This window comes from Myotis myotis, unplaced genomic scaffold (assembly GCF_014108235.1).
Source record: "Myotis myotis isolate mMyoMyo1 unplaced genomic scaffold, mMyoMyo1.p scaffold_m19_p_2, whole genome shotgun sequence".
NCBI classification, from domain to species: Eukaryota; Metazoa; Chordata; class Mammalia; order Chiroptera; family Vespertilionidae; genus Myotis; species Myotis myotis.
The window spans coordinates 160,225,124-160,245,304 of NW_023416324.1; the positions used below are offsets into that span (position 1 = coordinate 160,225,124).

The 20,181-nt window shown below is 40.8% G+C and overlaps 1 protein-coding gene across 2 annotated transcripts in view; it reads right to left on the reverse strand.

Annotated features, from left to right (window-relative positions):
- Positions 1 to 722: 722 nt before the first annotated feature.
- The window catches only part of HACD2 (3-hydroxyacyl-CoA dehydratase 2), an 89,479-nt gene continuing 70,020 nt past the window's right edge, over positions 723 to 20,181 (reverse strand). For both annotated transcript variants that reach the window (XM_036348047.1, XM_036348048.1), the window contains 3 exons: positions 11,741 to 11,862; positions 9,026 to 9,204; positions 723 to 3,722 (listed from right to left, as the gene is read on the reverse strand). In XM_036348047.1, the coding sequence (XP_036203940.1) occupies positions 3,640 to 3,722; positions 9,026 to 9,204; positions 11,741 to 11,862 (384 nt within the window). In that variant the 3' untranslated portion in view covers positions 723 to 3,639. The remainder of the gene's footprint in view (positions 3,723 to 9,025; positions 9,205 to 11,740; positions 11,863 to 20,181) is intronic.

Below are 20,181 nucleotides of genomic sequence, written 5' to 3' on the forward strand. Positions count from 1 at the left end.
CTTGCGGGGAGGACCCCAGGTCTCTCTCCATGTCCCCAGCACATTCTAGCTCATCTCCAAGAAGGACTTCAGTGCTCAGAGCTGATGGAGCTGCTTCTGCAAATAGCAGAAATCACCCAAAGAAATAACCAGAAAGTGCCCAGCACACAGAGACATCAAGCTTTCATCGAGGTGAAGACGCTGGGAGCCTAGAACTAGCAGGTCAGAAGCGTCTGCTGAGTATCCTGTGGGTGGAGCAGCCCCCAGGACGTTCTGTCTGTGGAGGCATCTTCAGGACGAGGTACTTGATTCCTTGACCATGTATCTGTCTGATATGTGATGAGCATTGCTGGGCAACAGGAGTATTTCCCCTTTCAACTTACATTAGAAGTTAGGCTAAAGACAGAAACAAAACAAAAAACACTGTATGATAAGGGTCCTCAATCATCCACTAATGAGTTTCTTAGATTCCTGGGCACCTACGTGAGGTTCCCCCTTGTCCCTCTGCAGCCGCATTGGGGACGGGCTTGATAAGCTTAAAGACTGGCAGGAAAAACAACTTTTTGGAAACCTCTTAATATAATCTACTTTTCCTGTAGGTGCAGAACCACATGATGAGCAGAAATACATTTTAAAACGGTCAAAGAGTGAGCTGGAATCTGTGGCAGAACTGAAATGTGTCCGTGTTCCTACACCACCACTTCCGGGCCAATTTAATGTGAAAAATCACCAGACTCGCTGGCCAGTGTTTCAGACCCAGGCAGAGCACACACCAGTTTATTTTGAAATGCAACACAGATCAGTATTTTATGAATACAATTTACTACTACATTATCAGTAAAAACAGCTTCCAAATGCATGCATAGAAAGTTAAGCATAGTCTTTGAATGCCTTATTTCTAAATATACAAAAAATACATTTAAATTATAGAATTTTAGTGAATCAAAGACTTATAAAATTACAATTTTGGTTTTCACAACATAGAAAAAATACAAAAATGACTATATATGATCATATAAATTTTTACCCAAATTTCAAAGGAGCAGTATGTACTGATTCTGGTGTTTTATGTTTTACCTGAAACTCAGAATTGAAAAGAATTCGTAGGTTGCACCACATCGATGACAACCTTTTATTACAAATGAATAACCAAAAGTGCAAGCGGAAATGAGGGCAGTCTCTTCACAGGCCTCTTTAGGCTACCTCTTCCGTAGGAAGCTCGCGCCAGAGGACCGTTCTCGTCTGGCAGGGTGGTGCTTTATTCCAGGACTAACTCTCCACGGTGCCTCTGATCACAGGCAATGCATGTTCAATGAACGATCCCAACCTTAGCAAACAAGACAGCAAGTTGCAATTCAGCAGCTTGTGTCTACAAAGCACTACTGCACACCTCACAGAATCCTCTGCCAGAAGGTGGTCCCGAGAGGGATCTGAAACATCCTGTCAGGGGGCAGCTGATGTCTTTGATTGTGGCCTGAAATAAACACTGAAAGTCTGACAAAACACCCACCAAACACCACCTTTTTCATTCACACTTTGTAGGAAGGTGGGATATTTGGTGGGGTTGGATGGTCTCAGTTCCTAAAAGAATGCCACCACTTCAAAGGAAACATTAATTTATGTTGGAGCTAAAAAAAACCCCAAAACTAAAAAAACACCAGTTACTGGGAGAGGTGGCTGAAGGACACGGTGGCATGTCTTACTTATCTGCCACGAGCATTTTAAATGTTTGATGTACAGAAACAAACACTGGGGCTGAGACCCTTTTTGAGAAGAAAGTTTACTGTGTTCTTTTTGCAATTTGAGGCAATACCACTGTCTGCACCAGACTGTTTCCCTAAATAGTGACAAATTACAATAGAGAGGCCTGAATAAATCCAATCCAGCAACCCTGAAAAGAACCTGCACTTTTCATCCCATCATCTAACTATTCCAACAACAACTGAAAAAAATCTTACCCAGATTAAATAATAAGGCTATTATAATCCAAATTGATTCTATTTGACAGGAGAAATACAGTTTTGAAAAATGAAATGAGAAAGAGCATGAAATATAATCTTTCCCATATATTTTGTTTATCATGTACAATAGATTCTAATCTCAATATCACCAAGTTAAGAGTGCTGACTGTGTGAAGCAGAATGTTAATGTTCAATTCAAAAGTTATTTATTACACATCTGCCTGTATCACATTTTAGGCTGTATATTTTCTTCTCCTTCTTATGTTAACTTTCAAGTGCCTATGAAAATAAGCATTTCAAATTTACTTTCCATTATGACACTCTTCTGACATTAGCAATTATATTTTAAGTGATAATGACTCTATAAGCTAGACTTTTAAAGTTTTAAAGATCAACCAATTTTTCAAAAAAAAAGGCTCCACAAAGAACATCCTGTGTTTAAAATCTAGTGCACATCTGAGCTCGGGCTTTACATTTCTCTCCAGCCCTTTCTGGAAGAGTCTGAGATGCACAGCTGAGCAATTACATGGCACAAAGATAGGACACTGATTAAATAATGTCCATGAGCAAGGATTTCTTGGCTGCCCCAGCATGTGGGTGACACTGCTTTCAGCTCCTGACTGCCCACTGGATATCCCACTGCCTCTGATGTACAACTTGGTGCGAATTACAGAGGACCATAGTTAGGAGAAGTATCCAAACAGAAGAGTTTCATGAAAATTTAAAAATAAAATGATCAAGGTGTAGAAACAGAAACCTCTTCCTGAATGTTCTTCCGACAACATTTCTAAAGTAACACCTTCCATGTGTTTCATGAGCAGATCCTCCCCTTCTGTGACTAGACTGGTTTGGGGCCATAGATGAGAACAGTTGCTGCAAATCCATCGCTCAGAGGGGCTCTGAGGACAGGACAGGGGAGTGCCTGTCATTTACTACGCTGAAACTCTCCCTTTCTGAGCACTGTCGTTTTGTTAAATATGAGTGGGGCTGAGCCCCAGGTAAGGTAGGTTCTCTATAATGTACGCATACTTATTAGATTCAAGCACGTTTCTTAGTGGCAGGCAGGAATGACTCAATTGAAAACAAAAGGGTTCTAGCTGTTTTCTGACTATGGGTACTACCCCAAAGCTTCACAGACATACAAACTGTGTATTTCATTCACTAGACATGAGGAAAAGGTCCTAGCCATAACTTCAGAGCATTCCAGAGAACAAAGGTTGCCGCTGCAAAAACACAAACAGTTCTCAGCATGCAGTGGAGCACTTTGAAAGGGGATGCTGACCACGCTGCAGGCTGAACAGAACTCCTGCAAGCCGGGCACCCAGCTGGTGCCACCTCCATCCTCAGGCTGCAACTATCAGGCATTCAGTGCTACAGATCTTTGTTTATCGGATACACGAAGGAAATAGGAGGGTAAAAAATGCCAAATCCCTGTCTAGTGCCATCATAAGTACTGGGAACTTCTGATTGAAAAAGCATGCTGAATGGACTGGCCAGGGTGTTTTACGTAACAGCTTTTTTCCTTGTTTTATCTTATAAAACCCCAGGCCTGTGTGACACTGGATTCTGGTTTTCGTTTTGTTTAGTATTTTAAAAATAGTTTTACTTATTTTCTATGAAACGTATTGGGAACTCAAAAAGTCTGCAGCATTTTTTGTTGTTGAAAAGTTTGTTTTTTGAAGGGGTGCAGAAACAGGAACTATTCAAATTTCTTGTGTTCTTCAGTATGAGAAAGGACCTTTCTTCTCTGGTGTATCATGTGGAAGTATAACTGGGGGAAAACTGGAAAGAAAAGAAAGCACTGGTTAAGGAGAACATTTAAAATTGCATGTTTAAAGCACATGAACTTGCCTGGCCAGTGTGGCTCAGTGGTTGAGTGTTGACCCATGAATCAGGAGGTCGTGGGTTTGATTCCCAGTCAGGGCACATGTCTGGGTTGTGGGCTCAATCCTCAGCAAGGGGGCATGCAAGAGACAGCTGATTGATGTTTCTCTCTCATCGATGTTTCTATACCTCTCCCTTTCTCTCTCTCGAAAACAAATAAAAACATGTAAAGAACCTGGACTGAAGTCCTCCTGACTTTCTGACTACTTTATCGTCCAGTTGCCGAGGAGTGACAAAGTGCACTTGGGGAAGGGAAAACGCAGAGACCTACCTTTACCTGTGTTAGCCACGGAGGAAGGGTCATGTGGCCTGGACTGACAGACATTACTGTCACTACCATTACCAGTCAAGATGCCACAGAGCCAGCAAATTATATTCTTTACACTCTTATTTCCTTTACACTCATTCTCTGATTTCACAACAACCAAGTGAAAAATTCTAGTGAGGGAGTTATTGTCCATGTTTCAGAGGAGGAATTCAAGCCCAGAGAAGGCAGGCAACTTGTCTGGTGTTTCACTGCAAATCACTGACAGTCAGGACCAGGTTCTGGGCTGTTCTGTGAAAGGCCAGACTGAGGCAGGGGAGGAGCGCTACTACATCTAATCTGAACACAACTGAGACAGGTTTGAGTGTAGAAAAAGTCTTTATGAAAAGATAGCCAGTATCTTACCCACTGGAGATTCTGTTCTTGGTAATTTACAGATTACTTTAAAAAGTAAGGGCTCTCAAATGAACTGGACGGTACTGCCTACTTAGGGAATATTTGGAAACGGGCGGAGAGCACATTTGGAAAATGCCAGTTTAAGCTGCCTGGCCTTCTCAAGGTTACTGTAAACTGGGGGATTCAATAACCATGTAAGAAATTCCAGTGAGATAGTCTTGGGTGTACAATATCCTTCCTTTCCTCCCCTTCTCAGCAGTTCCAATGTCTATTTTTAGACAATAACTTGTATTTTGGGGGAGGTAATTTCTAGTATTGCCCACGCTCTCTGACAGTTTCTTCCTTTTTAAATGGGTTCCAAGTTGGACAAATTTCAAATGGTCCTCCCAAATTTCAAATGTAGTCCAGGCCATCAGTGGGCATGTGCACACAGATCTGATAAGCTGCAGAAGCTGATGCCGAGCAGGGCTGCCAACCACTCCACTCACTATTTGCTGGCAGAAAGTTATTCGCAGAAAAGACCCAGCTTGTGCATGTAATTCAACAGTGAACTATTTTAGTATGAGAGAGCCAAAAAAAGTTGACAAGCTCTATAATCTAAAAACTAGAAGTAAAGATATAATTAAACCGTAAGGAATGATAATTGCAATCATTTAAAAATGCGGGCCAGTCACATTTCTATAGATGTGCTTTCGTAAAGGGAAATGTTGTGGCAAAGCACAGAGGCCTTTTCCTCTGGTTGCATTTGATTACAACACCCTGTACAGGGCGGCTACAGCCTCACAGCTAGTTCAGAGGGTGGGAGGGGGACAGTGAGCTGGAAGCCATTCAGTAGGCCCTCAGCGGCAAGCAGAGCAAGATGGCCAACTGTGCCTTCATCCCTGTATGCAAGGGCCTGCTGGCTGCCCAAGAGGCAGATGTCAGAAACAGAGGGCAAATATGGCCCTGGAGTTCTTCCACACCTCCCAGAGGTTTCTGAGCGCCTAAGAAAAGGAATGGGATACTTGGGCTGAAGGCTCTCTATAGCTCTAGCAGTGACGTCTTCCTGGGACCAAAACGTGGATGACACTGTCTCCATCAGAATTACCCACTTGTTCCGGCTAAACCCAAGTTTTAGGGTTACAACAATTTCAGATTCATGGCTCCTATTTTTAACTCCATTGGGCTATAATGAAGACTGTCCCTAAGAAAACCTCAACCTTACAACAGGCTACTTAGAATTCTACCTTCTGCTTTCCAGTTCAGGACACACAGAATAGAGGCAGTTGGTGTGTTGGGGTGGGTGTGAGGGCTGGTGGGTGCCACTGTGCCTCCCTTTCTGTAAGAAGATGGACTCTCTCGCCCTGGCCGGTATGGTGGACTGAGGGTGGAGGTTCGATTTGTGGTCAAGGGCACATACTCAGTTGCAGGTTCAATCCCCAGACTCGGTTGGAGTTCATGCAGGAGGCAACCAATAGATGTGTCTCTCTCATATTGATGTTTCTCTCTCTCTCCCCCTCCTCCCTCCCTTCCATTCTCTATAAAAAAAAAAAAAAAAAAATCAATGGCAAAAACATCCTCGGGTAAGGATTAAAAAAAAAAAGAAGAAGAAGAAGATGGATTCTCTCTCTCTCTAGGGAAGGAAGACTTGGAGGATGAGAGCAACTGGAAATGCTCTGTCTGGGACAAGTTTCGTTTTCAATTTCTCCAAAAATCAGAGCTGTGGTTATAGTTACTGACCACTGGGAGAGCCAGCTTCTTGGTGTCTTCACCCTACATCATTGTTTCTCAGCCGTTTTATCCCCACTCTACAACCAGTGCTCACCAACGTGGGGAGGGAAAATGTAAATAGGACTTAGACATCTACTGAGTCCCGCAGACACAGCACATACTGCCACTGCCCACAGCAGGGAGGATCACCTTGCACAGGACTCCAAGCTTCCCAACACAAGAGCCCTCCTGGGCCAGGGCTCATGGGCCGCAATCTGGGCTACATGTGCATCAATGCAGTAACAGGTGAGGACCATAAAAGCAGGTGTTGCCTATGTAATATCTATCACAAACTCCCTATTAAACAAGATTAAAAGAAACTTAAGTTGTAGAAAGAAAACCAAATTGGTAAAGACCACATGTCAACAGCAACCTCTCCTAATTCTGCATTTCTTCTGATAAATACAAAGCTTTGGAAAGATGAAATGTGCGGTTGGCCAGAACAAAGTGTACAAACTGGCCTCAGTGCTACCGCCCGTCCCGCCCCGCCCGAGGCGCCAAGGGTGCCAGCAGACACAGGATTTGCAGCAGGTCAGGTGCCATCTTGAGCTGGGTGGGGAGTCAGGGATTTGGAGGAAATCTTTTAATCTTTATTAGAAATCAACCCCTACTCTTTGTCTAGAAGAGTTAAGCCACCTTAAAAAGGAAAGACTATAAACTTCAACTAAGCCAAGTTCTCTTACCAAAAGGAGGCTGAAAAGGGAAGGGGGAAGGAACTGAGACGAAGAAACAGACGTGCTGAGAAGTCTGCGCAGACAGCTGGCTGAGGTCTTCTCTCACATTTTAAAGCTGAGGGGAAGCCCCACAGAACCGAACGTTCTCCTTGAGGAATGCTATCCACGGGGAGGCTGCCTGTGGGAGACCAGGCCCCTCCGCTGTCATGAGGTCAGCAGGGAGAGGCAAAAGCTGGGCACTGGCTGGCCATCAGAACACAAGAAAGAGTGGGGGCGCAGACACGGACTGCCCAGGAGGCTGTTGCGGGGAGGAAGCCCTCCTTTCTGACAGACAGAGACTGTGCAGCAGCCCTGACTTCTGCCAGTGTGGCAGCATCTTGTTATTGGTTTGACTGCTCGAGACCCTCCTTGACCCTTTCCAGGTTACCCAGAATGGCACCTATTTTCTATTTACTCCAAAAACATGTTGAATTTAACCAGTTTATCTGCCACGGTTAATGCCACGCATCCAAAACGGAAGCCATCCCCGTGTCTGTAAACACTTGTGGCGTACAAAGGGTTAAATAAATCTGTGGCGCCTGCTCACTGGGATAGTACCTGTTATTCCAGGATGGCAAAACTGCAACTAAGAATTGTTGCTCTGGAGACTGGAAGATGAAACTCTTAGGGAACAACAGTAGAAAGGTAAAAAACTGTAAGCTAATTTTTACTACTTGAATTTTTATACTCTTCCATATTTACCTTCTATCTGGTAAGCAACTCCCTTTTACATCTGAGAGATGGCCTTTAGCCACCATGGTTTCAGCATGCAAGAGAAGGACCTGATAATTAATAGACTGGGAAGTGAATCATGAAACAGAATTGTGTCCAAGATAAATGCTACATGAAATCAGGATGCAGTTTTTTTCACAATGCGTGAAATGCAGGTTTCCTCAGAGGGACACTAACATGTCCTTACGACAGTTAGGATGACTCACACAGTTAGTGCCGTAGGCTGAAGGAAAGCTCAACCCTCCTGTCTGAATTTAACCCAAGGTTCAGGGGAGAAGATAGCACCTTATAGACGAAAATAAGAGCCAGTCACAATGGCTACAGGAATAGCTAAAGGAGAAGAAACCTATGTCCTTTTGGATACGTGGAAACCAACCACAGGATTTCAATGAACAACAGAATCCAAGAAAAGGACCAAACAACTCTTCCTCAGCAAACAGGACTCACTTCACAGAGGCCTCAAACACAGCATTTTCCCTTTGTTCCCAAGGACGCTGAGGGACACATTTGATTATCCAGGATAGGCCTTTAGCAGCACTGTTAAATACTGGAAGCCATCCTGAAGAGAACACTATGTTCTGTTCAAATGGTTTTAGTGCTGGTTTCTAAACAGGAAAATAAAAAATATAGAAAAAAATAAATTAATGTTTTTATTTTATTTTTTAATCCTCACTCGAGGATATATTTTCCGCTTGCTTTTAGAAAGAGTGGAAGGCGGGGGGCTGGGAGAGGGAAGTAACATTGATGTGAGAGAGAGACATTGCCTGGCTGCCTCACCGACACGCCCCAACCGGGGCTGGGGAATGAACCTTCAACCCAGGTATGGGGCCCTGACCGGTAACTGAACCTGTGACCCCTCGGTCCATGGACCGAAGAGCCAACCACTGAGCACCATGCCAGGGCAATTAACCTGTTTTGATTTTGCTATTTGTTTCCAATTAACTACTGATTCCTTAAAAATGAAGAACTGTCTAGTTGATATAGTAAAAATGCAAAACCCCCCACCTCTTTACAATGTTTTTCCGATACCATAATAAGCAGTTCCTGAGAAACAGAAAAAGTCAAGGTAAGGCTTTAATGGCTTTTTTTGTTTTCCACTCAGTACTTTTCCCCAACAGTTACCATCCTGGTAGTCAGTGTTTCAAACCCACACACTAAGAAGGGCTGCTTTTTGGCAGCTGTATTGAGGAGTCATCTTTCTACAACTACTACCAGAGAAAATTCCCAATAAACCAGATTTACATTTACCTAAATATGGTGTAAAAACAACCAAAGGCATTTAACTCTAGCTATTGTAGAGTCAATTTTTAACACATAAATGAATTTATGCATAACTGTTTACTTACGTGGAATGTAGGAGATCATTATCAGAATTAGGAATGCATAATAGTCAAAGGAGAAATTGTATTTGTTAGGTAAACTGATGGAGTACAGGCCAGCCTGTCTGACAAAAGGCAAAGCAGCATATATTGTGAGCAATTCTCCTGACACTCCCATTGGATATAGCACAATGAATAGTGTGTACCTAAAACAAAACAAAATGCTCATTACTGAGGTTCGAAGCCCGTGTTAGTAGAAAGACACACTCCCACCCTTCTAATTGGTACTGGTCTTTTAGAAAGTATTGGTCTGTTTATACATTTTCTTGTTCATCCACTGTTGAAGATTAGGTTTCATAAGCCAGTTTTTTGAAAGGGCCTATAGCAGGTATGTTTCTGACTATTCTAAAATAAAATAAATGTGTTCGGTAAGCCTTAAAAAACTCTTGAAAACAACTCCCTAAACTGAGGTGATGCTAAATATTGGTAAAGCAGGGGCACTGAGTTATGATTTATATTGAACCTACCCTATGGGGTGGGAGTGGGATGGGGCACGTGCAGGGAGTTGGGAGAAGGTGTTGGAGCATTTGTCTAGGAATCCTTAACAATGTACACTAAGTCTGGTCTACGGACAGAAAAAAAATAGCGCATTCCATGTGTGTGCACTCCTACAATTAATCAAAGGTCTATGCATGCTATTGTGAAAACTGAAATATATGCTAATTTTAAAAATTAAAAATTTATACAAACTTTTCGTCATGTAATTTTTCAATGAAAAAACTATAATTACTATCACATGGGAGAATCCACACAATTTCTTTCACTTTAAAAAGAAATTCTCTATGTTTCAAAGAGAATTCAGAGAGAAGTTCATCCTATGGAATAAACTGGAAGTCATTTTGAGGTATAAGTATTGCTGAAGAAATCATCAGCTCAGATTTTAAAAACCCTTTGATGCAGCATTATTCACAATAGCAAAGCTATGGAAGCAACCTAAGTGTCCATTGATAGATAGATAAAGATAACATATAATGAAATATTACTCAGCCATAACGAATAATAAAACCTTGCTATTTGTGATGGATGGCCCTAGAGGATATTATGCTAAGTGATGTGTCAGACAGAGGACAAAATAACATATTTCACTTATATGTGGAATCTAAAAAACAGAACGGACAAACAAAACAAAACAGAAACAGACTCAGAGACACAGAAAACAAACTGATGGTTGCCAGAGGGGAGGGGAGGGGGGGATGAGTGGAAAAGGTGAAGGGGAATAAAATACGTCATGGGGATGTGACGTACAGCATAGGGAATACATATAGTCAACAGTATTGTAATAGCTTTGTACAGTGATCTACAACTAATTTTATTGCAGTGATCACTTTGTAAGGTGTATAAATAGTCAGATAACTATGCTGTACACCTGAAACTCATACATAATATTGTATGCCAACTATGCTTTAATAATTAAAAAATAAGAAGTCTTTGGCTGTTTGTGGCTGACAGTGAGTATTGAGCTTCAAAATTCCAGGTACAGGAATTTCCAGGTGCTGAGAAATCTGCGAAGAAAGGAAGATGTTCTCTACTGCCAACCCCAGTATGCTAAGGAGGATGGTGGGAAAGGAAGAATTTTCCATAGGCCATGGAAAACAGGGACAAAAGAATCATTCTCCAATGGTAAAACCAGGGCTTGGTCAATGAATGCTCCCTATACCCAGGGTATACCCAGCTTCCACAATGCCTGCCAGGTTGGTTAGAAACTTATGTTTTCCCCATTCTTCCCTTTTCCTAATAAAAATGTTTACTAGGGGAAAAAAGGAAGAAAATAAAGAAGTGTACATACTTGAAATGTCACAAACAACTGGTCTGCCTCGAATTTAATCACCCAACTCATAAACTGCCTAGGAACCACTGTTTTCCTTCCATGAAAGGAGGCATTTGGGCCCCAAGGATAATTTTGCTCCTTTTGTCTATCCTCCCCATAGTCGTTTTCAACTCAGAAAATTGCTTACAACTGTCTCATGGATTAGTTCAGATAAATAGATGGCCTTTTATCCAACTCATAATGAATATTATTGTAAAAATAATCAAGGCAAAATAAACTGATACTAATCTAAACTGCTATTAATTAGAAATTAATTTAAGAGTCATAGCTTGTTGAGAAAATTGAGGAAAACTGGACTTGGTCCAAAAAAACATCATAATGGCAGAAACTCATCAGTAAAATTTGATGCAGACAAAAAAGGGATGCTACATCAAATCTCTATTGAATAATTTAACTGCAAAGAACTGGTTCAATAAAAATAACAAATATAGCCAAAACCGGTTTAGCTCGGTGGATAGAGCATCGGTTTGCGGACTGAAGGGTCCCAGGTTCGATTCCGGTCAAGGGCATGTACCTTGGTTGTGGGCACATCCCCAGTAGGGAGTGTGCAGGAGGCAGCTGGTCGATGTTTCTCTCTCATCGATGTTTCTAACTCTCTATCTCTCTCCCTTCCTCTCTGTAAAAAAATCAATAAAAATATATTTAAAAAACAATAACAAATATAAAAAATTTAAAACAGTATTTCTAGAATCAAAATTAAATAGAGTTCCTTATCCTGATGAAATCTACAGACCAGCTTTCTACCCATCCCCCGTCTCATACACTTTTTTAAAAAAACTTAGAAGTAGTATTTAGACAATATTGCAGTGATAGATCATTTCAAAAGGTAGTCTTCATTCCCTGTGCTTCTTTACCTGGCCCATTTGATGAGGTAAGGCAGGTGGTTTAATAGACTGAATGTGTAAAAGGAGTAACGGATAATTTCTGTGATTGTCCAGGCAATAACAAACAGAAGGACACTGTCTTCACTCTGTACCTGGAGGAAAAGGAATACAAAAGCAAATAACATTTGATAACAAAAGCACTCACAATGTACAGCACCCCTCCCCCGCAGTCCCTTTACAGAGGTGGGGGTTCCAGCAAGTGGACACAGTCCCTGGTGTCCATCCTCAGTGGCCACAGCATAACGCAGAGAGCTTGCCACAGAAAGGAACTCATGCCATGACAACTGTGTAGAAAGCCAATGGGAAGGGGCAAGTGAGAGGAGTTCAGCTTACTGATGAGAGATGCAGGGACTGGGAATTACATGAGCTGTAGCCCACAGAAAGAAATTAACACAAGGAGAATCTGAATGGATGTTAGTGGGAGCCAAGAGTGGTTAGATAAGAAGGGTAGAAGGGAAGAAGATAAGAAGGGTGGAAAGCTTGGATTCCATTAAGAATTTTAATTTGATCTACAAGACAATTAGGAACCTAAGGAAATTTCAAGGAGGGGTAATATAGTGATTAAAACACAACTGGAGCCCATAAAGCTCAATGGTTAGAGTGTCCGCCTATGCACTGGAGGGTAGTAGGGTCAATTTCCAGTCAAGGGCACATGCCTGGGTTGCAGGTTCGACCCCACAGCCCCCATAGGGGCCCATTTGGGAGGCAACCAGTCAACATATCCTTCTCGAATTGATGTTTCTCTCTCTCTCCTCCTCCTCTGCTCCCACTCTCTCTAAAAACTAATGAGAAAAAATATCCTCAGGTTAACAACAACAAACCACGCTACTGATTCACTGGGGAGGATGGATTCAAGTGGGAGAAGAGCTGGAGACCATCTACGAGGCAAGGCCCATTAATTCTCTCCCACCGGTGACTTCTTCCCTGTTTAACTCAAGAATTAAAGAAGCTTCCATGCTGATCACAGGAAGTAGCTAAAGCCAGAAGAGCTTTGGAATTCCTAAGCTCCTATGAAGTTGTTTTCATGCAGAAAAAACAAAAAATTTTGAAAAGAACTCCTTAGATTTTTTTTTCTTTTTTAAAAAGATGTTCTCACTAGATGCCTCAGACTGCAAATCTTGCATGATAATCTATTTCTGTGGTTTGAACTTTCAACACCTCCTTCCCACCCACTCCTGCGAGGTTTACCATGATCCTTAGTGCTTGAAAACCAGTCATAAGAAACAAGCTCCCACGGCAATTCACTTACATTTCTTGCATCCAAAAAGGGCAGTTAAGAGTTGAATGTGAGGAAAAAGCTCCACTGAGTAAACTGAACAAATTCTAATGATAAGATGGACCATGTCTTACTCCTAACATCTAACACAACAAAGGTATGGCATGCTAATCTTAACTCTTGCGTCTTTGTATGTGCAATGTTAATAGTTTTTAGCACTTTATTCTTCCTCAGAAAGTGTACATGGAGTGATCCACCTACACAATGAAATAAGCAGTCATTTACATACCTATTAACTAAATTGCTCTGACAAAGAATTTCAAAGCTGCAGTTACCATTCTCTAAAAATGATAGGAATTTTATATTGTCAAGAGCAAGAGTACTTTTTGTTTTCCTGGTGCTCACTTATTGGCCAAAGTAAAGTAAAGGCTAACACCTCTAGAGCTTTCATTTTTCAGTCTGTCCCCAAATCCCTGCTTAACACCCATCTATACTAAAATACTCTCAGAGCACACTTTGCTTTTTGATGTACTTTGTAATGTTCCTCATCTTAAGAAGATATGTTTTATAGCTTTGGGCTCAAGCCTTGCTCAAAGATCTTTGGGTAAAAATATTTTGCACTGCAAACGTCTTGAAAGCCAGGAGTGTGTTTTATTCATCTTTTGATTCCCAAAAGCACTTTGTGTTTTTCACAAGTAGGCGCTCAACAAATATTTGTAAAGCAAATAAATTCAATCTTAATTAGGTCATTTCAAGATTCAGTTCCCTGCTTTTTGATAACTGATATCAGTTTCTGTGTAGTCTTAGTGGCCTTCAAGAAGACAGGTAACAAACAAAACCCCTGAAACCTCCCACTCTGATCCAGCCTAGTGGTTATTTGATTGACACCCGTCCCTCCCACCCCCCCAAGTTAGTCTTGAATCAAAAGAACTGTAACATACTCAGACCCAGGCTAAATGTGAAAGCAGTCTGCTCCTAGAGTCCACCTATAAAGGCTATGTCATAATTTTAAAAAGATGAGGATGGGGGAAATGACCATTTTGTACTAATGCTATCTTCAGGTCAATGGCAAGTGCAACACTGTTATTAGGAAAGACTTGGACCCTGGCTGGTGTGGCTCAGTTGGTTGGAGCGACATCCCATACACCAAAGGTGGCAGGTTTAGTTCCTGGTCAGGGCACAAACCCAGGTTTTGGGTTCAATCCCGTCGGTGTGCATGCAGGAGGCAAAGGATCAATGTCTCTGTCTCTCTCTCCCCGTCCTCCTTTCTCTCTTTAAAATCAATTTAAAAATATGTTCTCTGGTAAGGAGTTTAAAAAAAGGAGGACTTGGATAAAGACAGAGATCAAGCTTATCTAGTTTGCAGATAAGTACCCATTAACACAAACCAGGGCAGAATGTAATGAGTTGAAAGAATAAGATATCCAGCCAGCATGGCTCAGTGGTTGAGCATCGACCTATAACCAGGAGGTCATGGTTCAATTCCTGACAGTAAGGTCTCTGGGATCCAGGTCGCATCTCAACTAACCTCCTCAGCCCCCGACACAGGGAATGTACTGAATCAGTGCTCCTTAACTTTAATGATACCTTGTATTTTCTTTCTTTTTTAGGAAGCAGGAGTTGGGGACACTTTCTAACAAGTGGGGAGCCTCCTTTCTATCAAGGGCCAATTACACAAAGAAGAAGAATCAACTGATAGTCTTGCTGAAGAGAAAACAAAGGAAGTTTACCTTTGGAGGGATTTTTGAAGGACAAAGGACGAGGCTTATAAAAACTTCAAACTCAGCTGATTTCTGAATTAAGATCTAGAAACATATTTTATTAATTATCCAGAATACTAGTAAGAGATTTAATATGTCCACACAAAGATTTGCACATGTTCATAGTAGCATTACTATGTTCATAGCAGTAATATTTATATTAGCTGAAAAATGAAAAGTAAAACAACCCAAACGTCCACAACTGTTGAATGGATAAACAAAATGCGATGCACATCCACACGGTGGAGTCCGATTCATCAGCACAAAGGAAAGAAATTCGACACCTGCTATAACATAGTTGGACCTCGAAAGCATTATGCTGGGTGAAAACAGCCAAATGCAAACGACTACCCTTTGTAGGGTTTCATGTCTATAAAATGGCCAGAAAAGAGAAATCTAGAGACAGCAGATGAAGGTGGGCTGGGGCTGGGAGTGGGAATGGGGATAACTTTTGAAGGGCATGAGGGGTCATAGTGTGCTGAAGGAAATATTCTAAGACTGGATTTTGGTGATGGTTATAAACTTTGTGAATTTACTAAAAAACATTAAATTGTAGCTTAAAATGGGTGAACTTTGTGGTATATAAATTATACCACCATTGAGGAGTTGTTTTTGTTAAAGAATATGGTGCTTACCTTAAATGCATGCAATTGCCTTTTAAAGTAAAAGGGGGAGGAGGATTTAGTAAGGTTTACAAAGGAAAAGAGGGAGACAGGTTTAGACTAGGTTGCCAATAATGTCTTGAAGAAGCCATGTTTCAAAGATGCATGTCCACAATCATAGCCCAGTGGGGGAGTGGGCACAGGCAGCCCTGCCTGGCAGGAAACCTTCCTGGGCCTGGTACAGTGAGCTGCATGCTGGACCCTCAGGCTGCAGACAACAGGTTTCCGTCCCCTGCGCTCCAGCGAGGGAGGAGGCGTTGGGTGTGGGTGGCTTGTATAATTTAGCCAAGGGAGTTTACATAAAATTCAAGCTGGAGAAACAAATGAATGCAAGAGAAAAACCTTTACACACAAACAACATCATATGTTTGACTTTAAAAGGCTCAGGGAGTATCAGTACAAGAAAAGCTGTCATTTTTATTACATTAGAAGAAAAACAGATGGTGCCACATAAGAAAATCACTACTGTAGAAACTCTATTCTTCTTGGCATTTTGGAACCTGCTGCTTATCACTCTGGTTATTGCAAAAAATAAAAATAAAAATCCCCTGATCATGCTTTATGGTGAGTGTTCTTTCTTCTTCTCAATACCTCTTTCATCTGTGAAGAGATTCTGGTAAAATCAAAGCTGCGAGGATGAGAGACTGTCCTTGGCAAAAGTGTGAGGAGTATGGTTACCTTAGTCTGTTCTGACTGCCATAAAACACCACAGACTGGGTGGCATAAACAACGGAAATGTATTTTCTTAGGTTTAGAGGCTAAAAGTCTAAGATCAGGGTGCCAGTGCACGTGGTTCCTGGTGGGGACCCTCTCCCTGATTGTCAACAGGCTGCTCACCACTGTGCTCTCACATGCAGGAGAGAGGGAGGAAGCTCTCTACGATCCCTCTTATAGGGCACTAATGCCCATGACCTGATCTAAACCTCCCAAAGGCCCCATCTCCAAATACCGTCACTTTGGGGCTCAAAGTGCATGTTTCTGTGTCTGGCTTATTTCACTCAGCATAATGCTTTCAATGTTCATATATGAACTTAAGGGGACACAATTCAGTCCACAGCAATGTTCCAGACCAGGTGTCAGCAAATTTTTCCTGCAAAGGGCCAAACATATATTTTAGGTTTTGTGTCACATGCAGTCTTTGTCACATTTTCTTTGTTGTTTTTTTACACCTTTAAAAATGTGAAAACCATTACAAATTGCAGGCTAGATTTGGCCCACAGGTCAATTTGACCTTCCAACTTCGCTTCCTATTAACTTCTACAAATATCATTCTTCAGCCTTCCTTGGTGTGTGTGTGTGTGTGTGTGTGTGTGTGTGTGTGTGTGTGTGTTACCAGGGTGGGAGGGTGGGGAGAGAGCAATCTATCTATAACCAGTGGACACTATGAAGACAGGAAGTACTTAAAAACATGTATAGGCAAATTTTTCATGTATATCATCTTAACATCTCAGTAATCTTTTTCTTATTTGTGGATATATATATATATATATATATATCATGTAAAATTTACCATTTTAACCATTTTTAAGTGTATAATTAGGTGGCATTAAGTACATTCACCATTCACCATACTGTGCAACCATCACCCCTATCCATTTCCAAAACTTTTTCATTATCTTCAAAACACACCCACTAAGTAAAATCTCCACTTTTCTCTCCCTCTAGCCTCTGGTAATCACTATTCTACTGTGTTTTTTTATTATTTAAATATATTTTTATTGATTTCAGAGAAGAGAGATAGAAACATCAATGATGAGAGAATCCTTGATTGGCTGCCTCGCTCCCTACTGGGGATTGAGCCCACAACCTAGGCATGTCAATGCTCAACCACTGAGCTACACCGGCTGGGCTACTTCCAATCTTTAAAAACTTGTTTATTCTAGGTATCTCATTTAAGTGGAATCATACAATATGCGTGTTTCTGTGTCTGGCTTATTGCACTTAGCATAATAGTTTCAATGTTCGTTCATGTTCCAGGCTGTATCAGAATTTCCTTTCTTTTTAAGGCTGAATAATATTCCATTGTATAAAATGCCACATTTTGTTTATCAAACTATCTGATGGGCATTGAGTGCTTCCATCTTTTGGCTATTGTAAATAATGCTGCTATAAACATGGATGTACAAATATCTGTTTCAATTTTTCTGGGTATATACTGAGGAATGGAATTCCTAGATCATTTGGCAACGTTTAACTTTTTGAGGAACTGCCAAGTTGTTTTCCACAGTTGGCTGCACCATTTCACATTCCTACCAACAGTAACAAGGGTTCCATTTTCTTCACATCTTCACCAAAACTTATTTTACTTTTTTTTTGACAGTAGCCATCCTAATGAGTATGAAGAGGCATTGTGGTTTTCATACACACTTCCCTACTGATTAGTGATGTTGAGGATTTTTTTCATATACTTATTGGTCATTTGTACATCATCTTTTGAGAAATGTTTATTCAAGGCCGTTGCCTAATTTAATTATATTTTAAATGAATTATTTTTAATAATTATAGTGACTACAGCATTAAAAATAATTATACCTAATAGTTACCAAACTCTTACTATATGACTAAGATTTTATTTGTCTAATTGAATTCACATTTTACAGATGAGAATAATAGGCTTATAGAAGTTTGAGCCTAGGAAACCTGAATAGTTCTGAGTTGTCTTCTTGGTCTTCAGGTCTTAAACACAACGCACACACACACACACACACAGACACACACACACACACACACAGATATAAATACTTTTATATGTAATGTATATGAGTACATCCTAATATATCTGTATAATATACATATATGTGTATATGTATATGTACACATATGCATATATGTATATCCTAGCTTTCTTGCTGAAAGGACAAGAAGCAATAATATTCCAGTAGCATCTCAACTATCCAGGTAGTGGTTCCTAAATACGATACTCGTTGCTTCTTGGCTTTTAGGCTAGATCAAGTCTAAATACCATCCTCAGCTAAAAGAATCCAGGCTCCCTGACAAAATGGCTGACTTCAGGGCTGGGGCAGAGAAAATACAGTGAGTCTGAAAGTCTTTTTTTGTCAGAAAGTAAGGAAATGCTCAAGGAATGATGGAGACAAGTCAAAGGGACATGGAAAAGGCCCCCCAATGGCCAAATCACAAACAATTTTGCATCAAAGTAAATCACAATCCACTGGATCATCTAAAAATTAATGAGTCTAAATTGACGTAAATAAAATAAGTGAATAAACAAATGGGAGAAAGGGGAAGCTATTCCTTATAGCAGGATGCCAACTAATACATATAAAAAAAAAATGGCAGAAATAAAGAACCACCATTTGGTAACCATCATAGAGAAGGTTGATACAGGCAGGAAAATACAAATCAGCAAAAGAGGAAAATGCTGACTTGAGGATGGAGAAAGCTGGCATACACAACCAGGAGCAGGCGATCAGGGTCAACATTACCAGGGTAGGCCGGGCCGTCATGGCACTACCACCTCCCGTCCTGCCCTGAGATGAGTGTGGCACCATTTCTGTGGTATTCCAGCCAAGAATGCATGGCTTGAACTAGCTATGAGGGTACACTGGATGGATCTAGGTTGAGGGTCACTACAGAAATGAAGGCCTTTACTCTTTAAAATTGTCAAGGACATGGGAGAGAGAGCAAGGCTAAGAGGCTCTTCAGGGGGATGGGTCTGAAGAGACCTGACAACAAATGCAGTATGCTTGTGGTAGGGAAACCACAACAACCTTGCTTCTCCTTTCCCCCAGTGCTCGGCATAATATCTGGGACACAGAAGATACTTCATGTACTTGAGTATTTAGGGGTGACAGGACATCAAGTACAGCTTGCTCTCAAGGTTTAGCAAAAGACGAATGATAATGGGCATATAAATATAGAACAGCAGGCCACTAGACAAATGCAGCAAAATGTCAACAGTTGGGGAACCTGAGTGAAGGGAATATGAGAGTTTTTTGTACTGTTCTGGCAATTTTTCTGTAAATTTGAAATTAGTTCACAAAAATCATTTAGGTACAAGCATCCACTCTGTGGGCAAATACAACTATGATCTTGTTTCTAGATATGTTGTTTTTGATACAAAGTCTCCGAATCTCTTGGAAAAGGTGTGCTTTGTAATCATACATACAAAAAACATCAGAACATTTAAAACAAAACATAAATATAAGAGCACATTAAGAGAAAGTAACTTGAGAAGGAATAATTGATTTAATGCTGACCCTCACTCAATTTGTATCAACATTACTACTGTCTTAAGACTGCAAAAATACTGAGGGAAAGTCCATAGAATTGCTTTGAAAAGGGGATTTAGCTTAGTTATAAGGCAAAATCCAATTTTCAATGAATGCTTTAGATGAGGATAATAATAATGACTAAGATAATAATAACTCCCATTAGCAGGGCTAATTATTCCTTAAGTATGATAAAAACAATTATATGTAAATGTTCACCAGATAATTGTAAAACTATTTTAATAGGTACAAAACACATTCATTTATATGTGAAAGTGAATTATATCTGTTTTAAATTTTGGGACACCGAAAAGAATTCAAAACAGTTCTTTAGAAATTTTTCACTAAATTTTTTGAAAAGATTAGGTTACATCACAGCTAATATGTAGCTCACATTAATTGAGCACTTACTAAGTGCCACGTACTGTTATAAGTGCTTTATATGTATCAATTCATTGAGTCCCCAAGACCACTCCATGAGGGGAGACTGGGCCTGGGAGGCTGGAACAATTCCTTAGGAATTGGAACAGACTACTGGATCCCC